The sequence below is a fragment of the Pteronotus mesoamericanus genome, unplaced genomic scaffold (genome assembly GCF_021234165.1).
Source record: "Pteronotus mesoamericanus isolate MK-2021 breed Mesoamerican mustached bat unplaced genomic scaffold, CSHL_Meso_final scaffold_54, whole genome shotgun sequence".
Lineage (NCBI taxonomy): Eukaryota > Metazoa > Chordata > Mammalia > Chiroptera > Mormoopidae > Pteronotus > Pteronotus mesoamericanus.
The window spans coordinates 40120556-40144668 of NW_026555321.1; the positions used below are offsets into that span (position 1 = coordinate 40120556).

At 38.9% G+C, this 24113-nt stretch overlaps 1 protein-coding gene across 1 annotated transcript in view; it reads right to left on the minus strand.

Annotated features, from left to right (window-relative positions):
- Nucleotides 1-24113, minus strand: part of ERC2 (ELKS/RAB6-interacting/CAST family member 2) — a 763823-nt gene that overhangs the window by 491372 nt on the left and 248338 nt on the right. The window contains exon 4 of the mRNA XM_054595505.1: nt 2981-3055. Within this exon, the coding sequence (XP_054451480.1) occupies nt 2981-3055 (75 nt within the window). The remainder of the gene's footprint in view (nt 1-2980; nt 3056-24113) is intronic.

Genomic DNA, 24113 nt, shown 5'->3' on the forward strand with positions numbered 1-24113 from the left:
AGACCAAACTGGGATCAAAATTAAAACTTGGAGCTTCCTGTAAGAAGATAAATCATAAATAACTTTAATTTACTTTGCTGCCCTTTATTTTCATTCAGGTGATTTTAGCTCCCCTGGCTCAACTGGCTAGCAACAGATGTGATGGCTGCCAGAAAATGGCCCTCCCCAAGGCTCACCCCACAAAGACGTATCTTCACAACTCTAAAAGTCCTGAGGGTTATGTAGAGTCACTAGAATTATGAGACTGTGCTTGAGTTTGGGCAAGATTTCACAGATTTTCACAATAAATACCTTTCTCAGTTGATGCAAAGTATATGTGTGGAGAAGATGAGGGGTCAGATTCAGTAAGAACCAAGAGACAAGTAGGGATACCTTCTAAGCCCATAATTCATGTCATCACCCTGAAACTACAGATCCAATTTACTCTGAGAAAGCTCCCTTTAACTTCAGATTTTGCCAAGGTGCTATAGATGACATTAATGTTTACCCAAAGGTGTTTAAGTTAAACAAAACAGTGTCTCAAATTCCACCCACCAGGATTAAGGGTCAGTTCTATTTGGTAGCCAACCCTAAGGCTCATAAACTATTGGTTTCCAATATTCCCTTCAATTTTAAAGGGATGTAATATACAAAATCAGATGAGATCAGAGCCTCTATCACAAGCTACACACATGTGGCTAAGGAAATAACCGTCTACCAGCTGCCTCCAAAATTCAATTTATGCATTTTGAGTATAGATGCTAATGGGACTCAGACTCCTCCACTGTCAAAACAGAAGGCAGTGCTTTGTAAATGAGCAGGCATCCAAAGGACAACAGAAAAACCTCAGGCTCAATTTCCTATCAAATATATTGGTCATCACTTGTTCTAAAACTGTGCTCAAAAAAATCAGCAGCATTGGCATCATAAGAGAAAAACTCCAGACTGAACTTAGTAATAAGATATGGGCATAGATTTGTCCTAAAATCATGTTTTTATGCCTTCCCACATAGACAGCCTAAGTGAGTGCTTTTATTTAGTATTTTGTGTTTTCTAACAAAACATATGATGCTAAAAACAGTAAGCTAGAATCAAACAGATTTATCTTCATAGTGACCTGACTGGGAAAATGCCCACATCATTGGGAGAGATGTCATTCCTGGTTTCTCCAAAGATTTTTAGAACACATTCTTTTTTAAATAAAAAATAATAATAATTTGAAAATAGATTGTATATACATCTTCTTATTCATTACTAATTGTGCAGATGTAGGTGTGGAGGTGGGTAGAAAGGGGACTGAAGGACTCTGCAGAAAAATAAAATCTTTTTTTTTTTTTTGGCAATGGCTCTAATAAATAAAATGAAATTTATGTATGTTTTGTATATAGATATACATGATTATGTTAAGAAGCTTTAAGATTTAAAAATTTTACACATCCATAATTATAGTATTTCATGCCAATAAAATTTTTATTAGTGGTATTGTTTACAGGTGTATTAGAGCCATTGCCAAGAAAAATAAAATCTTTAAATGAAATGAAATTTTTTGTCTTTTCTTTTCTTTTTATTTCTTTTCTTTCCTTTTCCTCATAAAAAAAAAAAGAGCCTTAACAACGGTTCAAATGTGGTTCCAATGAATGTGAAGTGAGGATGAAATCTCAATTATGAACCACTCCCCAACAGGTGTGGAATAAGTATCTTTTCAAAATAAGTTAAAATTACATAAGTTCAGAATGAATTGATGAGCCAAAATCAGCAATTATTTTTTAATCGTACTTGCAGTTGGTCCCTTAGATAATATATTTCCAACCAGTTTGCAAATACATTATGAGTGCTTGACTCATGTATCCTTCAGGAGACATACAGTTTGAAAGCAAACGTTCTACATCATCTCCACAAAACTCTACTTGGGTAAAGATACTATCATTGACTAGGAAAAAACACCCCAAGTCAGAATTGTACATGCCAAGAACACAACAGTTCACATTAATTTCTTTTTCCCCAAGACACGGGAATTTTTTGGTAGACAATTCAATATCACGTGCTACAAGAAATACAGAAAAAAATCACTATCTTATCAGCAAGCTTCCCAAGTGTCTTGTAGGCTGATGGTGACCAGCAAACTCTTGAGTGTTAACCTCAAGTGTAAAATTACTAAATTGCAAACACTGTTGTCATTTTTCCCCCCTCAGGGAGCAATTTAAATCAGGGATTATTTATTATTAAGATAAATACTATTTGCTTCCTTCTGGCAAAAACTAAGTAACACGACTTCAAATTTCTAAATATTGACAGAGCAATTGGATTTCATTTCGATCTGTCTCTTAGTCATGTATCGTGACTTGGCTATCATCATTTACTTCATTATTCTTTAAATGCTCTAAATTCATCCAGGAGGATCTTTAATTCTTTTGAACAGCATATTTCTAGTGCTTCCACAGCTAAAGGGATACCTGGAGAGTATTTAAAAATTATTATTTCTAGGCTTGGTTAGGAGAAAACACTGGAGTCAAGAGAAAGTATTGTTCATTGATAAGTAAATTTTGCTAATAGCATCGTTTAGGTTATTTAATGATTCCATTGCATATAAAACACCTTCTCTTTGCCAAATCTTAGTTTCTCAAGGTGTCTTTTCATTGTAATGTGAGTGGGAGGAAAAAAAGAATATTTCCAGGTTTAGAAATTTACTTTTAAAGCACACATAAAACCTCCATTAAGTTTGAACGCATTGGCTATACTCTGGAAATGAACCCAGCTCCTTTCAGCCAAGGGATACTTGAGCCCTTTATTCTTTTGCTCAGAAAAAGAATCCTAATTAAAGGGCCAAGAAATTAAATGTACCCAGGAAGGCTAAAGGATTCAGGAAGGAAAAAAAAAGCACACATCAGGGTGCCTAGAGAAAAATACAACAACATTAAATTCACGTTCTACGTTAGCCACCATCGAGTTAAAACAAACTCCAGAGGAACAGCTGTTTTTGACAAATGTGAACAGCTCCTACCTTCATTTCAATGACAGTCTGGAGAGCCTTCGTCTTGGCTGGCTCCGGCTGAAGTTGGCTTCTTCGGTGCAATTCCTGGGGAGGAACACGATAGAAATAAGCCTGACGGTTCATCCTCCCGTTACACCATGACCTTTATACAGCTACCACACAAGCCCACCGGATACAGGTTTGCTGTGCACAGACATAAACAAGCCACAGGTGCCTCTTCCCCCACGCTCTTTAGCATCCCTCCTGCCTGGAGCCTGAGTTCCGGTGCAAAGCTCCTGGCACATGCGCTATTTCTGAAACCTCCATCAATAATTAATGTCAACTGTGACAAAGCCAGCAAGTAATTATAGTCCAAATCCTGTTCAACACTGAGGCTGTTGCCCAGCCATCAAATCATAATTTACTAAATTACATTGCTCTGCGCTCCCAATACAAACACAGCAAGAAAACGGAGGAAAGAAAATGACTAATGTGGTTGCAAATCTGTTGCACGCATGGCATTTTGCTACTGAGGTAAGTTTGAAATGAGCAATTTAAAACCTTTTCAGTACAACTGTGTCCCTTTTTGGAGTGAACTGATCTGATGAAACCCTGTGAATCTCTTGCTTCCTAATTTACAGTTTCGTTCAAAATCACATGTGTGTGAGATATGTTCCTGCCAAGAAATTAAAACTGGCATTAATATCAACAGTGTTAGAGGGGAGATAAAAATGGTTAAAACCAGATGTAGACTTAAGAACTTCTGGTACCTGATGAATATTTCTTTAGGTAAAAAGCAAACAATGTAATTGCAATTTTTAAGCTTGAAGGCTCAATTTTGCAAGCCTCTTCTCAAAAGAACAGCTCTATTAAAACTTTGAAAGATTGTCTTAGCAGAACAGATGAGATAAACAAGGTTTTTTTTCAGTTCATGTTTTAATTTTCTTATATTAATTATCAACAGTTTTATGAAAGTAGCCAATGACAGGACTAAACAAAAGTGCCAACACACGCCCATGCTGCTGGTACAAGTTACCTAAAAAGTAATTCCATTAAGAATTGTTTGAATTGAAGTCACATATGGAGTAATTCCATAAGACTTATTTGCTTCCAGAGAAATCATTTAAAGTCAGTGTGGAGTAGTTTTAGGCATTTACATTCCATTGGACCACAAACATTTTTTTAAAGATTTTATTTATTTATTTTTAGAGAGAGGGAAAGCGGGGGAGAAAGACAGGGAGAGAAAACATCAGTCAGTTGCACCTCACACACCCCCAACTCGGGACTTGGCCCTCAACCCGGGCATGTGCCCTGATGGGGAATCAAACCAGTGACCTTTTTGGTTTGCAGGCTGGGGCAAACACCAGTGGTAAACTGGCAAGCTGGTGCAAAAAGTGGTAAAAACACTTTTTATAAAACAAAGAAACAGCAACAACAAAAAATCATGGACATTGGAGAAAGAGGATCGACATAATTTCTAGCTTTTCCCAAGTGTGGACATTAAAATTAACTCTACCTGCACCACTACCATTTATTACTACAGTCATATCATAAAGATATAATACATCCAGTATGACAAACAATCCAATTAAAAAATGGACAAAGGACTTGGACAGACACCTCTTCAAGGAGGACATACAGAGGGCCCATAGACACATGAAAAAATGATCAACATCACTAGCCATTAGAGATGAAAATTAAAACCACAATGAGATACCACATCACACCATTCAGAATGGCCATTATTGATAAATCAACAAACAACAAGTTACTGGCAAGGCTGTAGAGAAAAGGGAACCGTAGTACCCTGTTGGTGGGAATGCAGACTGGTGAAGCCACTGTGGAAAACAGTATGGAATTTCCTCAAAAAACTAAAGATGGAACTGTCTTTTGATCCAGCTACCCCACTGCTGGGGCTATACCCTAAGAATTCTGAATCACAAATTCAAAAGAACTTATGCACCCCAATGTTCATAGCAGCATTATTTACAATAGCCAAGTGCTGGAAACAGCCTAAGTGCCCATCAGTAAATGAGTGGATCAAAAAACTGTGGTACATTTACAAAATGTAATACTAAGCACCAGAAGGAAAGAAGGAGCTCCTACCCTTTGCAACAGCATGGATGGAACTGGAGAACATTATGCTGAGTGAAATTAAGCCAGGCAATAAAAGACAAATACCATATGATCTTACCTATAAGTGGAAGCTAATCAACAAAACAAACAAATAAGCAAAATAGAACCAAAGACTTGGAGATAAAGAACAAACTGACAGTGACTAGAGGGAGGTGGAAGAGGGATAACAAGGAAAGAAGGGGAAAGGGCAAGCAAAGGAAAACAAATAGAGGACTCATGGACAAGAACGATGGAGGGGACTGACTGTGGGAGTTAGGTGGGGGGGGTAGGGGAGAGCAATGGGGAAAGAGGTGGGACAACTGTAACTAATAATTTTTTTAAAAATAGACTATATCAACATAAAAGTTGTCAGAAGAACAGAATCCCAGAATAAAAGTAGTCCTTCCAGGATAAGAAAACAGACAATGTTTTGCCCATATCCTATTACATTGTTCTTACTTTCCAGTGACTAAGAAGACCTGGTCATTAACCATTGTGCCTATGCCCAGGGTCGAGCACTGTGGAATCACCATTACAGCTCCGTGGTACTGTGGCAGTAGGCGGCAACAGGGGGAGCATATTCTCTTCTCAAAGTCATCACTAGCACAAACCAGCAAACTTGTGCGAAACTCTTTCTCAACCTCCAAGTTAAGAAGCATTAGAACAGGATTTGTGCTTCTTAATTACTCAAAATAGTCTCACATCTGTTAGGACACTTTTTCCTCTAACATATCCCTGAAAAGGATGGAGTCAAATATTTTGGGATCTGTTTTATGACTAGATAAAGAGAAACAGGTTCTGTGTCCTTTTGAAGTCTCTGGAAAGCAATGATCTGGCAACACTGGTCATTTTGAGGCTCAATGGTAATGGCGGAGGTTTTTCTGAAGTAATGACCTTAAAAACTGCTGTCCTTTTTTGTGCATCTACAATGTTCCTGGCACTAGTTGTCTCCTTCAGGCCTCAACACACTGTGTGGAGTATAATCTGTGTAGTGGGTCCCATTCGTTGCTGGTAAACATATAACAAATAGCACCACCATGGCCAACTTCAAGCTATTTAAGTGGTGTCACTGAAAGCAGAGCTGGGAAGAGAGGCGCAATAAAACCCCATTGTATGGCATTTCCACCATATGGACACAACAGATCTAATGACCTCAAGAACATAGATAATAAAATATAACAAAAATTAAGAAATTAATATAAGTACTTTAACCATGAGTTTGGATATTTAGTTTGTATCATAGGTTGTTAAAACAAGTTTCCACTATTCGGCCATCATGGGCTACTACAATCCAGTTCCAGTACCCCACTGGGTGAATCACATAGTACTTCAAATTACCATAGAAAGCTACTTAACCTTAAACATTAATTCCAAGAGAGCTGGATATTCCTGAACCAATAAAATCTTATAGATGAGAAAATAGAAAGTAAGTCACCAGTCAGAGTTGTTCCATAGTAAGTGGTAGAAAAATGTATTTTACAGGTCACCAGTTCTGACACCAGGTGGTATTAAAAGCATCTTAATAAAAAAAGATGAGAATGAAATTCATGATAATTTCATACCATAGCAAATCCCAGTTCCAAAATAAAAATCATAAGATAATTTGAGGAGAGAGGTTAAGCTCACATAAAACAAATTAAAAAACCAAGAAGCAACAAAGCAACACAATACAATTTAAAACCCATCGGGTAAAGGCATATGCTGTTAAAATTTCTGCCAAGCACGAAAACATTTTTAAGGGAAAACATGCACTAACAAAGCTAAACTTGTAGCAATAGTTTTGCAAAAAATGGAAACAGAGTTCTTTTTTCTATAATTATATAAGTTCTTCAATAATATAAACCAGCTCAAAATCCATATTGGATCCTTACCCTCTGTGTCACTCCATAAAAAAATAAACTATTAATAATATCTCCAATTACCCATGAATTATAGTTTTCCTTTCTTAACTACACTATTTTTCAATTAATCCTGACTTCCTAGTTTCTGAAGATCACCTTAATTCCTAAGATGTCAGGTAAGTGAAATTTGTAACCCACATTCAGATTTCATGGACTGTCTGAAAGTCACACCTCAGACATGTAATCCATCTCAGATTTGGAAACCTTAAAATGCTCACTCTGACTGCAGCAGAGGGGACCAGTTGTCCAACGAAGATTCATGTTTCTCTTCATTAGTATAGAGCAGCGATTTTCAACATTTTTCATCTCATGTCACACATAAACTAATTACTAAAATTCCATGGCACACCAAAAAATATACTTTTTGTTGATCTGACAAAAAGTAGGTATAATTTTTATTAATTCACACCAGATGGTTATTGTTGCATTGGCTGTTGTCATTTTTTTATTTGACAATCTAAGGGAAGTCAGTGCCCCTAACTAAATAAATAGACAGGTATTACACATTTTAAAAACCCTTGTGGCACACCAGTATGCTTGCTGTGGCACAAGAGTTGAAAATCGCTGGCATAGAGTGGCTGTTAGGAAGCCTCATCACCATCACCCTTGTATAGAGATAGGTCATGTGACATGTGGCCAGTGGAATGTGGGTAGAAATGAGAAACTCAACTTCTGTAAAAACCTCCCAGCCAGTCTTCAGCTCACCCATTTCCCAGAAGCTGGCTAGAAGTAAAGGACTTTAAGACCCCAAAAGTTGGCAGGACCCCAAGATAAAGGAACCTGGGTTCCCTAAAAACCATCTGAAAAGGCTGCTGAGCACCCACACTGGAAGGTAGTGTACATGAAAAGTAAACTTCCATTAAGTTAGCCTCTGTGTTTACAGGATTATCTGTAGAGATCCCAGTTCTCTCTTAACTATTACAACAAATACAAAAAGAAATAATGCCTAATTAGCTCTCAGTTGCATGTTGCTTTTGAATCACAAAATGATTTTAATATGTGAGTACTGACCAAATTTTTCTAAAGAGACAGTAAGGTAGTTGGTGCTCCAACTATCCCTAACCATCTGAAAAATTCACACATTATGCACTCATCTTAAACAACTAAAGAATTTTGCCAGGTTATCTGTTGTCAGTATGAGAGATATACAAGATTTAATTTACTCGGGTAGTTTTTTTTTTCTTTTCTGTTGTACTTTCTTTTCATTGGCATTTAGCCCCCTTATGACAGTGTTAAATCATCAAGAGCAGTGGTACCTATGGTTTTCGGGTCACCAAAATTTGTAAGAATCAAATGGAAAGTGTGAATACTCTCCAGTAATAAGCACAAAAGCACACACAAACAGAATGGTGTATACCACATTAGCTAGTTCACAGGGCCTGGGCCAGCACATAAGAAGTTTGTCTTTGAACCAGACTACAGGCTAAAAACCACTTATTGAGAGGGAAGAACATTGTACAGAGAGTTGAGAATCAGGAGTCCGCAGTTCCAGACTGAGATCTTGGGCACACACACCCCGACTTCTGCAGAATATGGAGCTTTATGAGTGGGTTTCTAATGGCCCTTCCAGCTCTGAGAACATCCAGATCTTTAATAGGTAGCTGACTCTGAAATGCTGATCTCTGGATGGTATTTTTAGTCATACCCAGTCTGTCTTAAAAGCAGAGTAAAAATAAAAGACGAAAATTGGCCACATCACAAAATTTAATATCTCACTATAACTGATCCCCACTTTAAATATTTTCCTATAATTTTATATCTAGTTAGCCTTAACTGATCTAAAACTGCCAGCTTCTCCAGTTGATCAACATGGAAATATACCAGGAACCCAGAATTTTTAGCATGGAATCTCAAGTGGTTCATTGGGATGACATTTCTTGGCAGTTGATGAGCATATAGAGTTATGGATGCTCTATTTTGCATACTCACAATTACCCACTGCCAGGCTCATCTTGGAAGCCAGCATCCATAACTCACTCATAGAGTAGCAATGGCTTGTCTCTACAGCATGATGTCAGGAAATTGTAATAGCCAGTTCTGGTGGATCCACTTCCAAATGGTTTCTTCACTCATTTGTCTGATGCTTTGGATGAAAAATGACTTGAAGGCTGGGAGAAATCATCAACCTGAGCATCTACATATGATTGCCCCTGTAGCTTGGGCTTTCTCACAGCATGGCAACCTTGGGGTAATCCAACCTCTTACAGTTAGGTGTACAGACTCCAAAAGCAAGTGTTTCAGCAAATAAACCACAGACTACATAAACTTTTATTAACTAACCTCAAAAGTCCTATAGCATCACTTTTACAATGCTCTGTTGGTTGAAGTAGTTATACCTGCTCAGATTCCAGGGAAAGGTACCAATCTGAAGTCATGTTTTAAAAATTGCCACTGTTAAGGAAAAAAATCAGTTGGAGAAACCAACAAGACAGTAACACTATAACCTCAAACATTAACTCACATCAGTTTTAAGATATGGGAAATTCATATATTCAAATAATAATTTCATGCAAGGGGGTACAGGAAATACAGCCATGAACAAAACAGATAGATATGCTAGCCCTCATGGGTTTTTATTTCAAATTCCAATGGGAGGAAGTCACAATAATTTTAAAAAGGAGTCCAAGCCAGCTTGTCCTAGTGCTATAAAGGAAAATGATTCAGGAAAGTGGAAGAAAAAACATGTTGAGGGTGGGGATAAACTGCAACAGTTAAATAGGGTGATCAGGGAAAGATTCATTGAAAGGTGACATATGAACAAAGAGATAAAGGAAATGAAGGGAACAGTTGTATAGCTATTTCAGGTAGAGGGAACAGCAAATGCTTAAGTGACTGGCTAGAGCTGCATAAGGGATAGGAAAGTAGTAAACCAGAAAACTGCACAGATGGGGAATGATGGGAGGAAGGGTCCTACACTTGTTCCTACATTGTAAGAACACTGGTTTTACTATGAGAAATATGGGAAGCCACTGGAAGATTTTGGACAAAGACAAACCATAATATGATACACTTTCTTAAATGATTATTCCAGTTGCTGGACTGCAATGTGGTTTGGGTTTGGGGTTGGGCAAGAGAAGTCGGGAAGGTGGTAAAAGCAGAACCTCAGGGACTAAAAAGAAGCAATCGGAATAACCCTGGCAAGGCACGATAGAACCTTGTACCAGGGTGAGAGTGGAGGCAATGAGAATGAGTTGAGTTTGGATAAGTGTTGAAAGTGAGGCTGACTTGACTTCATGAAAGATTGCATGAAGACTAGAGAAAGAGAAAAGTAAAGGCTCCTAGGCTTCAAGACTTGAAGCTTTCTAGTCCAAACAACAGGAAGAATATAGGTTGAATACAAAGACAGAAAAGACTGGGGAGGAGAAGTGGGAGAGATGGAAACCAAGAGTTTGGGTTTGCACATGTTAAGTTTGTGGTGTCACTGGACATCCAAGTGGAGACACTGAGTGGGAGGTTGAACAGACGTGTCTCGATTTGAGGGGAGAAGAGCTGCAATTACAAAACTGAGATTGGGGAATAGATAGCACTTAAAGAAGAGAGTCTGGAGAAGATCACTAGGGACTGAGCATAAAGAGGAAAAGTCAGAGACTAAGCCCAGGGGCAATCCAAGATTAGGGATAGGAGAAGTGAGGAAGGAATAGCAAAGGAGACTAAGAGGACTAGCCAATGAGGCAGGAACAGAACCAGAAGTGTGGCATCCTGGAAATCAAGTAAATATAAAGAGCCCAGAAGACACGAATGGCCACCTAATCAATTACTGCTGAGAGGTTAATAGGATGAGGCCATAGTATTGACCACAGGACTTAGCACCATGCAGGTCATTAGTAACCTCATTAGTAATCTTCACTACAGCAATTTTAGTAGCTAGTGTAAATGAAAGTTTGGCTGGAATGTGCTGTGGGAGAAAGGAAAGAGAAAAGAATCTCAGGCTACTATATTTCCACAGATTCAACTGATCATTTCTTTTATTAAAACTCTTTAAAATTTGTACACTCATGTTCATTACATTATCACAATAGTCAAAAGATGGAAGCAACTTAAAAGTCCACTAACAGATAGATGGATAAAAACAAAACTGTGGTATATAAGTACAATAGACTATTACTCAGCCTTAAAAAGGAAGGAAATTCAAACACCTGCTACAATATGAATGCACCTCGAGGGTACTATGTTTAGTGAAATAAAGCAGTCACAAAAACACACTTACTGTACAATCTCACTTACGTGAGGAATATTGAGTAGTAAAACTCATAGAAACAGAAAGTAGAATAGTGACTGTCAGGGACTGAGGGTCAGGGGAAAGTGGGGAGTTGTTTAATGGGCACAATTTCAGTTTCACAAGATGAAAAAGTTCTAGAGATTAGTTATACAGCAATGTGAATATACTTAACATTATTGATCTGCACACTTAACAACAGTTAAGACGGTAAGTTGTATGTTGTGTGTATTTTACCACAATTTAAATTTTTCAAAAACCATAAACATATTAGAAAGTGGCAAAGTCCCACAACTTTCTTTATCACCATTCTTTCAGAGAGAAACCAACATTTTAAAGTTGATGTCGAGCTTTCTCATGCATGTTCTTGTGCTCTTTTTACATACATATGTCTGCATAAACAGTACACATCTAACAATACACTGCATAGTTTCTTAATTTACATAAATGCTGTCCATATTGCACAAAGCTTTTTCATTTCTGTTTTTACCTCAACAACATTTATGTTTTTAGAATTTATCTGTGTAAGTCAGTCCTACTCTTCTTTTTTTTATTACAATGTTACAATAAACCTCCTGGACATGGGAGAAAAAAACCTCTTTTGTAAATATCTTTATACTCCTAAATTCACAAGGATTCTAACTTTATACAACATTCTATTTCTTCTGTTTGGAATAATCCTCTACCCTTTTATTCTCTTTTGTCTACAGAGGTCAGTGAACTAGCTCATAGGCCAGGTCCAGCCTACCATCGGTTTTGGTAAAGTTTTACTGAAATACTGCTTGCTCATTCATTTCATATTGTCTATGGTTGCTTTCATGCTACCATGGCAGAATTGAAAAGTTGACAAAGACCGTATGGCCTCACATATGGCCTTTTACAGAAAAAATTTATCAACCCCTAGTCCAGAATATCTTTAATACTCATCCTAGTCATCTAAGAAAAAACACCAGTTCCTCACGTGGTAGTTTGAAATATGCCCACAAGTTCTTTAACATGCCCTTTATAAAGTGAAGCCTAAATATCTTCTCCTTACCTGTGGCCTGGATTTAGTAACTTCTAATAAATAGAATATGATTGAGGTGACATGTGTTACTTCTGAGGCTTGGTCTCAAAAGACATGATGGCTTTCTTTTTGATCAGTCTTGGATTACTTATCCTGGGGGAAGGCAGCTGCCACATCATGAGGACACTCAAGCTGCCCTACAAAGAGGCCCAATGGCATAAAATTGAGGCCTTCTGCCAGCAGCTATGTTGATAGAAGCCATCATGGAAGTGGGTCTTCCAGACTCAGTCAAGCCTCAGATACCTGGAGCCCTGTCCTGCAGCTTGACTGCAACCTCATGAGGGACCCAGGGACAGAACTATCAGATAAGACTCCCTTTTTCCTTGCCTACAGAATCTATGTGATAAGTGTTTGTTGTTTTAAGCCACTAACTATTTGTGGTAATTGGTTATGAAGCAATAGATTACAAATATGTCACAGAAAGACTATTATCTGACCCTCCAAACTAACCTACAGGCCACATCCTCTTGTACACTCTCACAACACTGTGTAGTCTCCTTGGTAACACGGGATATGATTGTAATTTTACAATGATTTATAAAATTACTGATTCATGTCCATGTTTACCATTAAGTGATGAACTTGATGAGCATAGGGACTCTATATGTCCATTATATTTCTAGTAACCAACATAGTACCTTCAAGAGTAAGTGCTCAATATATATTGACTGGTGATACAGTACAAATGACATTGTACTTACAGGCCTGGAAGTTCTATAACTTTTGACAAAAACGAGTCTGATATGGGGGATGATAATAGCTAATAGTTATCTATACATTGCTATGTTGTACTAAGCACTCCTGTAAGCACTTTATAAATATTAAATTGTTTAATCTTCCCATTAATAACAGGTATTATTATCATCACAACTTCTCAGTCAAAGGAACAGAAGCATAGAGAAGTTAGTAAATTGCCCTGTCTTACACTGAGGTGTAATTACACTGTTTACAGTGTTAGGCTGAATTACACTGTTGGGATTTATCCCAAGCAGTTGGCTCCAAGGTCTCTACTTCTAACAGCCATGCTAGACTGCCCATTTTCACCACTTGGCTTTGATTTGGTATTTGAAGTTGACACTAACATCTCTATTGGCTTCTTTCATTATAGCCACCTCCTATATCTCCTTTGATTCAGTCTTTCATTTCTCACTCTTTTCTTGAGTACTTGGTAATTTAACAGGACTTTAACAGTTGTCTGATACTGATGTCCATATTAAATATTAAAACTTAAATGGCAAACATGGTTAGAAACACAGAAGTGGAGAATAAAAAAATTTCTTTCAAATATTAATACCCATCTCAGTCTTTGACAGATCAAGCATTAAATACAATAACTGAAAGATTTAACAGATATAATTAGTAAGGCTGAACTAATAGGCAATCCTATAGACCTCCATTTCAAATTTTTAACCTGATTGATCACATACCAGACCACTAAGAAAATCCTCAAATGGATTCCAAAAGGCAGAAGTGATAAAAGGCCACATTCTTTGCCCACACATAATAAAACAAATTAATAACAAAAGTTAAAAATGAAACTTCCCTATTTGGAAAGCAAAGCTCACAAAGTCTTAAAATTCATCCTCTACAATTAAACAGTTCCTGTGTGACCTTGGGCAAGTTCCTGAATTTTCATTGATCCTCAGGAGAGTGAAATTGAAAAGAGATAAGCATGTAAAGTGCCTGCCCGGGCTGGCATATAGTATGCTCTCAATAATTGAAATTTATTCTTATTACTGTTGTTACCCCTGAATGGTTATTAGCATTCCTGAAAGTATATTAGAGAATACAACCTGGCAAAATGCCTTTCCTGTCCACTTGTTCTGTGGTCTGATACTGAGTCTGACTCAACAGTTCAATTCAAGAAATACTGAAGGCCCATGATGTGCTAGATAAAATACACAGAACCCTTGCCTTCATGAAACTTACATTCTAGTGCAGGCATTCTCCACGGGGGTGATACTGTGCCTAGAGGGTTTGGGGTAGGGACAGCAAGTTGCTCAGTGCTGTCAAAGTGATAAAGAGAGTGCTAGGAGGTGAGGCCCAAGGGGTAACTGGTAGAGAAGTGACATTACATGAAGCCATGTAGGTCCTCATAAAGATCTTGGTCTTAAACAGATGTCTTCAGATTCTAGAGAGAGAAAGCAGTTTCCATGGAAATACATAAATATGATATGACCTTATTGGTAAGTTTCTTTTTAGTTTTCACCAAAAAAAAAAAAAAAAGAGGAAATTTGGGAACCTAAGAACATGACAACTGAATCTCTACACGTACACATTTCCCCTTATTTCATATTAATATACAACTTACTCCTGTTGCTAAATCTGCATTAAAGATTTTGTGAAAGATTTATCTTGGTCCTTTAGATGCTACAAACCTGGGAACCACAGAAATTAATAGAATGAGATGCAAGCTTCCAAATATTTAGCCAGTGGTATTAGCAATGTCCTAGGAGAAACAATAAAGTTTAGTTCTTTAACTCAATATTTATTGAGCACCTAATACATGCTAGACAATGCAGAAATAACAAAAATAAATGAAACACCATGCCAGGTCTCAAGGAACTTAACTGTCCAGTGGAGTGGGAGTGCCTAACTGGAATATAAAACCACAATATGAACATTATCCACCACTTACAGAATGCTTACCATATGCCAAGCCCTGGGCTTCCTGTCTAGCCTGACTGGATCTGCATAGTATCCCTTCAGATAGGAGTTACCGTCCCCATGGGGAAGTTGAAGACATTCAGACTCAGAGAGTTAAGTAATATGCCCAAGATCACAGAACCAGTAAGACTTGAGAATGTGACCCTTAAGTACTAACCCAACACTGAGTCTATATCACTATTTATGGTCTCTTCATACTCAGCAAACATTTAGGGTTTTAACAGGTAACTAAATCTGACTGGTTTGTTTCTCAGGTCCCTGATAGGGCCCCACCAGTTCTGAATAGCATGTTATTGAAGAGAATGAGAGGAAAGCATCCAGGCTCAATGAGGAAAGGAGAGCTATGGAAAACTTCACGGAAGAAGCTTGTGGCTGGTGAATCTTTGACCATCTTTGGGCTTCTCTGTTAGACACCTCTGCTGGACTCCTCTGTTTCTACACTGAAATATGGGTACTATTCCTGGAACCTTATATGTATACTGGCTTCTGTTCTACACACTTGGGGACATAAAGAATGAAAAGGATCCATTTTTCACATGATTATAGCTTCCTGCTCAGAAGGCTTTCTTACTGAAGAGTCATTATTCTCTCCACTATGTCTTATATGGCACAGTGTTGGGTGCTTTCAGCAACATCCTGGTCATTCACCTCAGCCTATCCTATTGACCTCATCTGTTCTTGGAAGCTAAGCAAGCTTGGCCTGGTTAGTACTTGGATGAGAGAGTGCCTGAGAAAATTGGGTGCTATAGGATTTTAGTGAAACCAAGAACCACAGAGTATTATTCCCAGGTCTTGAAACCTAGTGGAGTTTACCCAGCTGGATTTCAAATCTAATTAGACTTGTGACTCCAAGTCTCCCATATCTTCCCTATTTGAACTGGAATGTCTGTAACAATGTGTACCAATGATGGCATTGTTTATTGGGAATAGAGAACTTGTCTCTTTAGTTTCACAGTTTCACTAGTTGAGAGGACCTGCACCCCAGGAATTGTACTTAATAGATTATACCCAGAGCTTCACCAATACATAAGTTAGGTAATTTAGATGTTTGGACTTTGAACTGATAATATTTGGGGCTTTGAGTTGATGCTATAATGAGACCTTTGAAGACCTTGGGATGGGGTGAATGTATCATTATTTGGGAGTGATGTGCATCTTTGGGGGGCTTACAGGGTGAACTATGGTCAGCAAAATAGCACCCTCTACCAAAGATGTCTACTCCTATTTCTAAAACCTGTGAACATGTTACATTATATGGCAAAATAGACTTTGCTAATGTAATTAAGGTTATAGATGCAAAGACAGTAAGATTATCCTGGATAGGTTGAGTGGGCCCAACCTAATCACATGAGCTCTTTAAAAGCTCAGAACTTTCTCTGGCTGGAGGCAGAAGAGAGATGTATCAAATGGGGAAGTCAGGAGATCTTAAGCATAAGAAGGATTAGATGTGCCACTCTTGGTTCCAAGATGTAGGGGTCATGTGCAAGGCCCATCGGGGGCCTTTAGTAATAGGTATTGCAGTCCTACAAATACAAGGAAGTAGATTCAGCCAACAACCTAAATAAGCTTAGAAACAGACTGATCTTAAGAGTCTCTAGAAAAGAACACAGCCCTAACAACACCTTGATTTTGCCCTCATGAGACTCAAAGCAAAGAATCCAATTAGCCTGGTAGTGCTGTACCAGGACTTCCCACCTATGAGCTAATAAGTCTGTGTTGTTCAAAGCTGCTAAATGTGTGATAATTTGTTATTGCAGTAATAGTAAACTTTTATAGGTTGGTTAATCTTTCACTAACCTTTGGACTATGTTATTAGACAGTTCTTTCTGCACAGAAGTGAAATACATGCCCCTGAAGCTTCTATAGATTGACCTTTGTTCTATTCATTCAAGGGCAAAAGAACAAATAAGGTTCCTCTCCCATGAGGACAACTTCATGGTCCAAAATCTTTCTTACTATTGTGGCTGCTGTTTTTTGTATGGCTCAGTGCCAGGTACTCTCAGCAGTATCCAGGTCCCTTTACTTTAGTCTACTTCTATGTCTTAGATCAGATTCCTGAGAAGCAGAACCTGAGACAGGGACTTTTATGCAGAGAAGTTAAGCAAGAATGTTGTATAGAAAACTGAGCCTGAGCCTGAGCCTGCAGGGAGCTCTAAGAAGTAAAATGTGCTGCAGAATCTGTCCCTCTTGAGTCAAGGGAGCCAGACTTCTGTACCCCTGCTCTAGTCAGTCATCACCTGGGGATGGCCTTGGCACTTCTGGGCTGGAGGAAGTTTGGCAACTCTAGCTATCCTTAGGAACACCTCGAGTAAACATCACAGGTATGAGTCATTGGCAACAGCACCCACAGCCACTGGAAGATGGGCTTACTGGCCCAGCAATGGGATGCCAAAGGGTCTGAGATAGGCAAAATTAGCTACTGCTAGAGCGCATGATTCACAGGTTGTACACAGAATTCCAGGCTTGGTCTGAACAATTATGAAGTGGATAGGGTTGGATTGCATTTTTCCTATTCTAGATAAGTGGCTTTAAAACTTTTATTTTAGCAATACGAGTTTGTTTTGTTCCCCAACAAAATTCTACATCATAAACGCATACAAACACACACACACACTTGATAAAATTAATTGAACGTCTACTGTTTCCAACAGAGTGATAGGTCATTTAGACAATGAGGAAATAAGACAGACTGATCCTGCCATCACAAGGCTGCCTGGTAGGAAAGGCATCAGAAATATGTAAAGAAGGAAAGTAAAAATCACAATATATACAGATGATAAATGCTATGTAAACAATGGTAACAAATGGATGCTGAATACTGAGATGAAGATAGTGGAGGAGGGATAAGGTCAGCCTACTGAACATGTGGTCAAATTTTTAATTCTGTACTTCTGAACTATAGTATCAATTAAGGTACTTTGTTTTTCCTGTTATCATCCCCTTTAACTTTATTTTTTATTGATGTATATTTGACATACAATATTATATTAGTTTCAGATGTAAAACATTGTGACTTGACATTTATATTGCTTCAAATGTGATCATCACAATAAGTCTAGTAACCATCTGTCACCATACAAAGCTATTTCAAAAATATTGACTATTTTCTCTATGCTGTACATTACATCCCTGTAACTTATTTTTTTTTTAATAACTAGAGGTTTGTACCTCTTATTCCCCTTTATTCAGAGAGGAAATTCTCACCATCCTCCCTGTCTCCTCCCCTCTGACAAGGATCAATTTGTTCTCTATATCTATGAATCTGTTTCAATTTCTGTTTTATTTGTTCATTTGTTTTGCTTTTTTTTAGATTCCACATAAAAGTGAAATCATACAGTATTTGTCTCTCTCTGACTTAGGTCACTTAGCCTCTTAACTTCAATCTAGTAGTTAGAGAAAGCCTCCCAAATAGTATGATATTCAGTCAAGACCTGAATAATGAACAGAAACTGGCCATCCAGATACCCACGGGGTCCAGGTGGATGGAAAAAAGTGGATCCGCTAAGATTAAAGGGATGAAGGGGTGGGGAGAGGCCTGGAGACCAACCACTCAGTCCACTGCAGAGATCCCAGAGGTACCTCCTGGGAATTCCAGGGTCCTCAGCACACCATTTGAGAACCATCTTTCTGGGCATCATATTCTAGTTACAGATTCTAAAGCTAGATTGAAGCAAGTCACTGGTTTTCCATCCAGTTGCCCCCAGGGGCCACCAAACCATCATTCTGTGTTCCTGGATCTTGACACCCTTTTCCTCATGACCCTTTCTCTCTTCAAGCCTTGGAGAAGGTGTGGGAAAGAGAGGACCTGTCAGCTTCGCAGCTCCAGCCAGAGGGCCCATTTGAGAGATGCCAGCAGGGGGTGGCATATGAATCAGCAGCATGTTCCTTGTACACCCCCATGGCCCAGATGGCTGCACATCACAGGAGCAGAGGGCGGCTCCCACGCAGGCAACTTCCCCAGCTGAAGACATGCCGCACTTTAGACCATGAAGAAAAGAAGCACCCTGTGGTGGTGGTGGTGACATTTTTACAGAAAAGGGCACGGTCTTTCCTTTACCATCTACAGTGAAACCTTAGAGTGTGAAAAATGAGGGCTCATAGAAGTGTAAAGTGCCATAGGAACTAGCTGGTGCAGCATCTTGCTCACAGCAGAAATTCTTCCACACCCCTGATGGGTATCACTGAGCTGAAGCTTGAACAGTTCAGACCTGGAGGGTCTCACCTCCATGAAGCAGCCCTAATAGTTGGACAGTTCGCTCCTTGACTCAGAATCTGCTTCATCTAACTCCCCTCCATTTGGTGACCTTTTTCATTACAGAGGATTTAAGAATAACACATCGAAGTCTTGCCATGTCCTAAATATTGTGCTAAGTTCTTGACATGAAATATCTCATCTAATTCTTACCCCAAACTTGGGAGGCAAGCACAAATCTTAATCTACACTTGCCATTAGGAAACCTAAATCCCAGGTCCCAGTCCAGGAGCACAAGTAGTGGAACCTGAAGCCAGGACAGCTCTGAGTTGCTATCCAACCCCCCAGCACACAGCTGAAACAAGAACATATAACATCCCCTGCCAAGTGCCTTCTCTATTCCTGAACAAGTTTAGGTCCTTCTCATGAAATCTCTCACACAACCTTCATTCACAATTTCCTGCAGTCCTAGGATTATCCTCATTTTGCAGATGAGGGGACTGAGGCCCAGTGAAGTGAAATGACTAGGTGAAATGGTAGAAAAATAGCTGGATCAAGGACAATTCCACACCCATGGTCTTATTTGATCTTCATAATTTTCTTATGAATTAGACAAAGCTATGACCTTTATACCCCTATGTAAAACAATAAACTGAGACTCAGAGAGCTTACTTAGCTTGAGAAGATCACCCAACAAGGTACCCATCAGTTCCAGTCAAATTATTTATTGCCAAGGGTTACAAGGCCCATAAGGTCCCTAAGGCAAGTGAAGTACCTATCATGGTCATTACTGTCTTGGCCATTCTAGCACCTAGCAAGTACCCAACAAATAGTAGGACCTCAAGAAAAGGATTTGTTTGAAGAATGAAAGAATAAATTTCAAAAAATACAGCATGTAGTAGGTTAAATGGCACCTATCCCCCTAAATAAAGGTATGTCTCCCCAGAAGTTGCAACTGTTGCCTTATGTGAAAAAGAGGTTCTTGCAGATGTAATTAAATTAAGGATCTTGAGATGACATCATCCTGGATTATTCAGCTGGACCAGAAATCCAATGTAAAGTGTTCTTATAAAAGAAAAATAGGAAATTTGAGACTGACAGAAGGGGAAAGACACAGACACAGAGAGCAGGTGATGTGGAGATGCTGGCAGAAACTGGAGGGAGTGCTACCATATCCAAGCACTGTCTGGAGTCACCAGAAGCTGAATGAAGCAAAGAACAAATTCTCCCCTAAGGCCTCCAGAGGGAGTATGGTCCTGCTAATACCTTTATTTCAGATTTCTGACCTCCAGAAGTGTGACAGAATAAATTTTTGTTGTTTTAAGCTCCCAAGCCTGTGACAACAGTCCTAGGAAACAAATACACAGCACTACTAATAGCAACACAGGTGTGGACTGCACTTACAGTTTATAGTACTTTCATAGACATTACTTTACCTAACCTTAACAAAAGCCCAAGGGAATGCAAGGTCATTTGATCCATTTTTTCAGATCGGTATAATTAACCAGTACTTGGATTTACCCTGGCACAGAGATAAATGTCAGGGTGCAGTGGAGGTAAAGGGCAGCCAATTCTCATAAGCTTTAAATGCTGTACTGAGTTGCTCAAGCTTAGTTTATGGGCTTCGGGAATCACAAAGTCAGAAAGATGAATCCAGCAGCAACCTGGAGGCTGGGGAGATCAGGGAAAGCGGAGCATCGGGAGGAAAAGGAGGCCTGCAGAGAAGGAAGACCATGAGCATGGGGAATAGAAGGACTGCTTGAGGATGACCAGGCCACACCGACACGTCCAGAAAAATAGCAAAAGCATCTGTTTATTGAACCCCTATGCTGGGCCAGGCCCCATGCCAGCTGCTGAAAGACATTACTAAGCTATATTTCTAATCCTTGCAAGATAACGATCATTCCCATTTTAAAAATGTGAATCTGGAGATTAAGGAGCTCACCTGAGGCCACCCAGCTTGGAGCAGAGGAGGCAAGCCTTGAACTGACATCTGACGTAGGTGCCCACATACCCCACTACAAGATGTGGCCACAGAGACAAAAGCTGGTAAGCAGATTTTGGTGGAGGGAACATCCATTTTTTAAAAATGCTGATTGTAAGAGCCACCACTGAAAATGGTGGGTGGTTTTTTTTTTCTTTTTTTTCAAATAGTGCTTGGAAAAAAGTGAAATTTACCTGTAATCCCCTCTATCAGAGATAACTGCTGTCAACATTCTGGCATAAACACGCTTACCAGGTCTTTCCTCCATAAATGTGTGTACATGTGTATTTGCATAAGGTAGGGGTATCTATGAGTATGTGTGTGTTCTCTTTAATTAAAATAGGACAATACTGTTTACTATACATGTTGTGGGGAAGTCTGCTGTATGTATTTAACATGAAATTATGCAATAATAACCTGGTCCATCATATGAGCTTGATCAGCAGCGAGGGCAGTAAGACTGGTCCATCCCATCGGGAGGAGAATGTATCACTGGCATTGTTTAGAAACACAAGAGAATTGTGAATAAAAGCACACCACTTTTATTAAGCTTATTGTTGCTAAGTCCTCCACAGACAATCGACACTGCTATCTCTGTGCCTGGAGAGGGCCACTTGTTCTGGCCCCTTTGGCAAGCCACTGCACAATGGAAATGGCGATGGCGGGGCGGGGCGGGGGGAGCTGGGCGTAGCAGGTGGGGGTGGGTCTCAGAGGCCAGGATGGTTCATCAGCTGGGCCACACAATGGAAGTTACGCATCATAATCTTATTAGACAAGTAAGAAAACTGACTCTACTCCCTCCTCACAGAAATCTTGAGAAAACATAAGAGGCAATACCCACCACATCTCTTGTGATCTTGAAGGGAAAAATACCAGAAAAGGCAAATTTTAAGTATATTAAAAATACAGGCCATCTTCAACGGAGTTGGAACAACAACATCCATAGTCAGGCCGTTTCCCTCTAAACTCCCTGCTGAGTAACAGGACTGATGATTGTCTTTCTCTCTCTTTCTTTATATATATATTAAAGGCCAAAACTTCTTCAGATGAGTTATTAAGAAGATATAAGGGAAATCGAATAAACTGCTCTAAAAACAATCAAGCTGTCCACAAAGACACGATTGGAGTTTAGACTCAAAAAACTATAATGGTATAATTTTCCTGTTGGCCATTCCCTTGAAATAATAATTGAACTGGCAAGTCCATTCCTCATAAACACTTTCTTTCATCATCTTTGGCCTGACAAGGCCTAGCTGCTGAGCCACAGATAAAAGTTTCTTCAAGATAGTAAATCATGAGCCATATGTCAGAAATTACCCTAACTCCCCTATATAATGGGACTATACCCCGCTTTGTCCTTTCCAAAACAGTGGAAGGGATTTTTGGCAGCCAGACACATTAGAATCCCTGGGAATAACACTGCTAATCCCCAACATGACAATTTGAAGACTTCAAAATCGTGTTTCAAACAGTATTTTCACAGTGTTTTTAGAGACCATGTTTATAAAAAGATTCAGAATAATTTTTTTTAAAAAAAAGGTAACTGAAAACTGAGCCCTACCCACCCCAGGTGTGGGGAAAGCCATTGGTGTTGGCTATGCCAGGGTTGGCAACAGGCATCATCATGAGAGGCAATAAAATGTCATCAGGGAAAGCCTGGGCTCTCCCTGCAATCAGATCTTGGCTCCACTAATTTCTAGCTCTGTGACCTTGAGCAAGGAACTTAACTTCTCTGTGTCTCAGCTTCGGTGTCTATAAAATGGGAATGGTACTAGTACTTGCTTCATAGCATTATGAGAATTAAATACAAAAGCTTCTTAACTTTTTGACTGGCATTTTCTGAAATATGCCTTAGAACAGACCTCTGAGTACAGCAAAAACTTAAGTAACAAGTTGAGGCAAGGTTTTTAGAGGCCATGCCTGGAAGTAGAATATTCAGTTTTGCTCATATTCCATTGGCCAGAACTTAGTTATATTGCCAAATATGCAAGGGCATCTGGGAAATGCAATCCAGCTATGTACCCATGAAGAACAGGGGAATGAGGTACTGGTGGCTACAGCAGCCTATAAAACATGGATGTAACAGAAATCAATTCCCCTACTTACTAAATAAAGATGAGAAACTCCAGTATTTATATTTCACTCCATTATATTCTAATCTTTTGCATTTAAAATATATTGGTCATGATCCAATTAGCTGATTTTTCACAAGCCAATTCACGGTTTTCTCAGCAATTCACCATTTGCTCAGCAAGTGTTAGTTGCTATTGTTGACAACAATGGTGACAGTGACAGTAAGCAAAAGGACAAACTAGATACTTTCAAAATTTTCAGAAAATTCTTGGTATTTAGGTTCTGATTTCAGGTATTAGGAGTCTGAAACAGGCATCTAGAAACTCTGATCAATTCCTAGCACCCAAGCTGCCTTTGGAACACATACCTAATTATAATCATACCTTGTAGAAACTGATGGAAATAAACATGCAAATGTACATACAAACACATAAGTGTGTGCATTAAAATAAAAAATGACTACTAAAAAAAAATAAAACCAGAGAAGACATAAAGAAGAAGGAAGCACAGCAAGAAACAGGGAGATTTGCCCTCTCTGGGTACACAGCCACAAGCACAGAGCTCAGAGGAAGCACAAGTGCCGATTTCACATTGAGTATACAAGCAATGAATCAGATCTTGCTCTTCATATCTTTGGCTTACAAGTTCCTCACAACTTGTTCTTAAGTTCGTACAATGTTGAGCTTATGGTTTTCCTGATGTGCTAAGGGATTTGAACTTTCTCTTTTTTTACATTGAGTATGATGTTGACTATAGGTTTTTCATATATGGCCTTTATTATGTTGAGGTATGCTCCCTTTATTCCCACTTTGCTGAGTGTTTTTATCATAAATGGATGCTGTACCTTATCAAATGTTTTTTATACATCTATTGATATGATCGTGTGATTTTTGTCTTTCCTTTTGTTTATGTGATGTATTATGTTTATTGATTTGCAAATATTGAACTA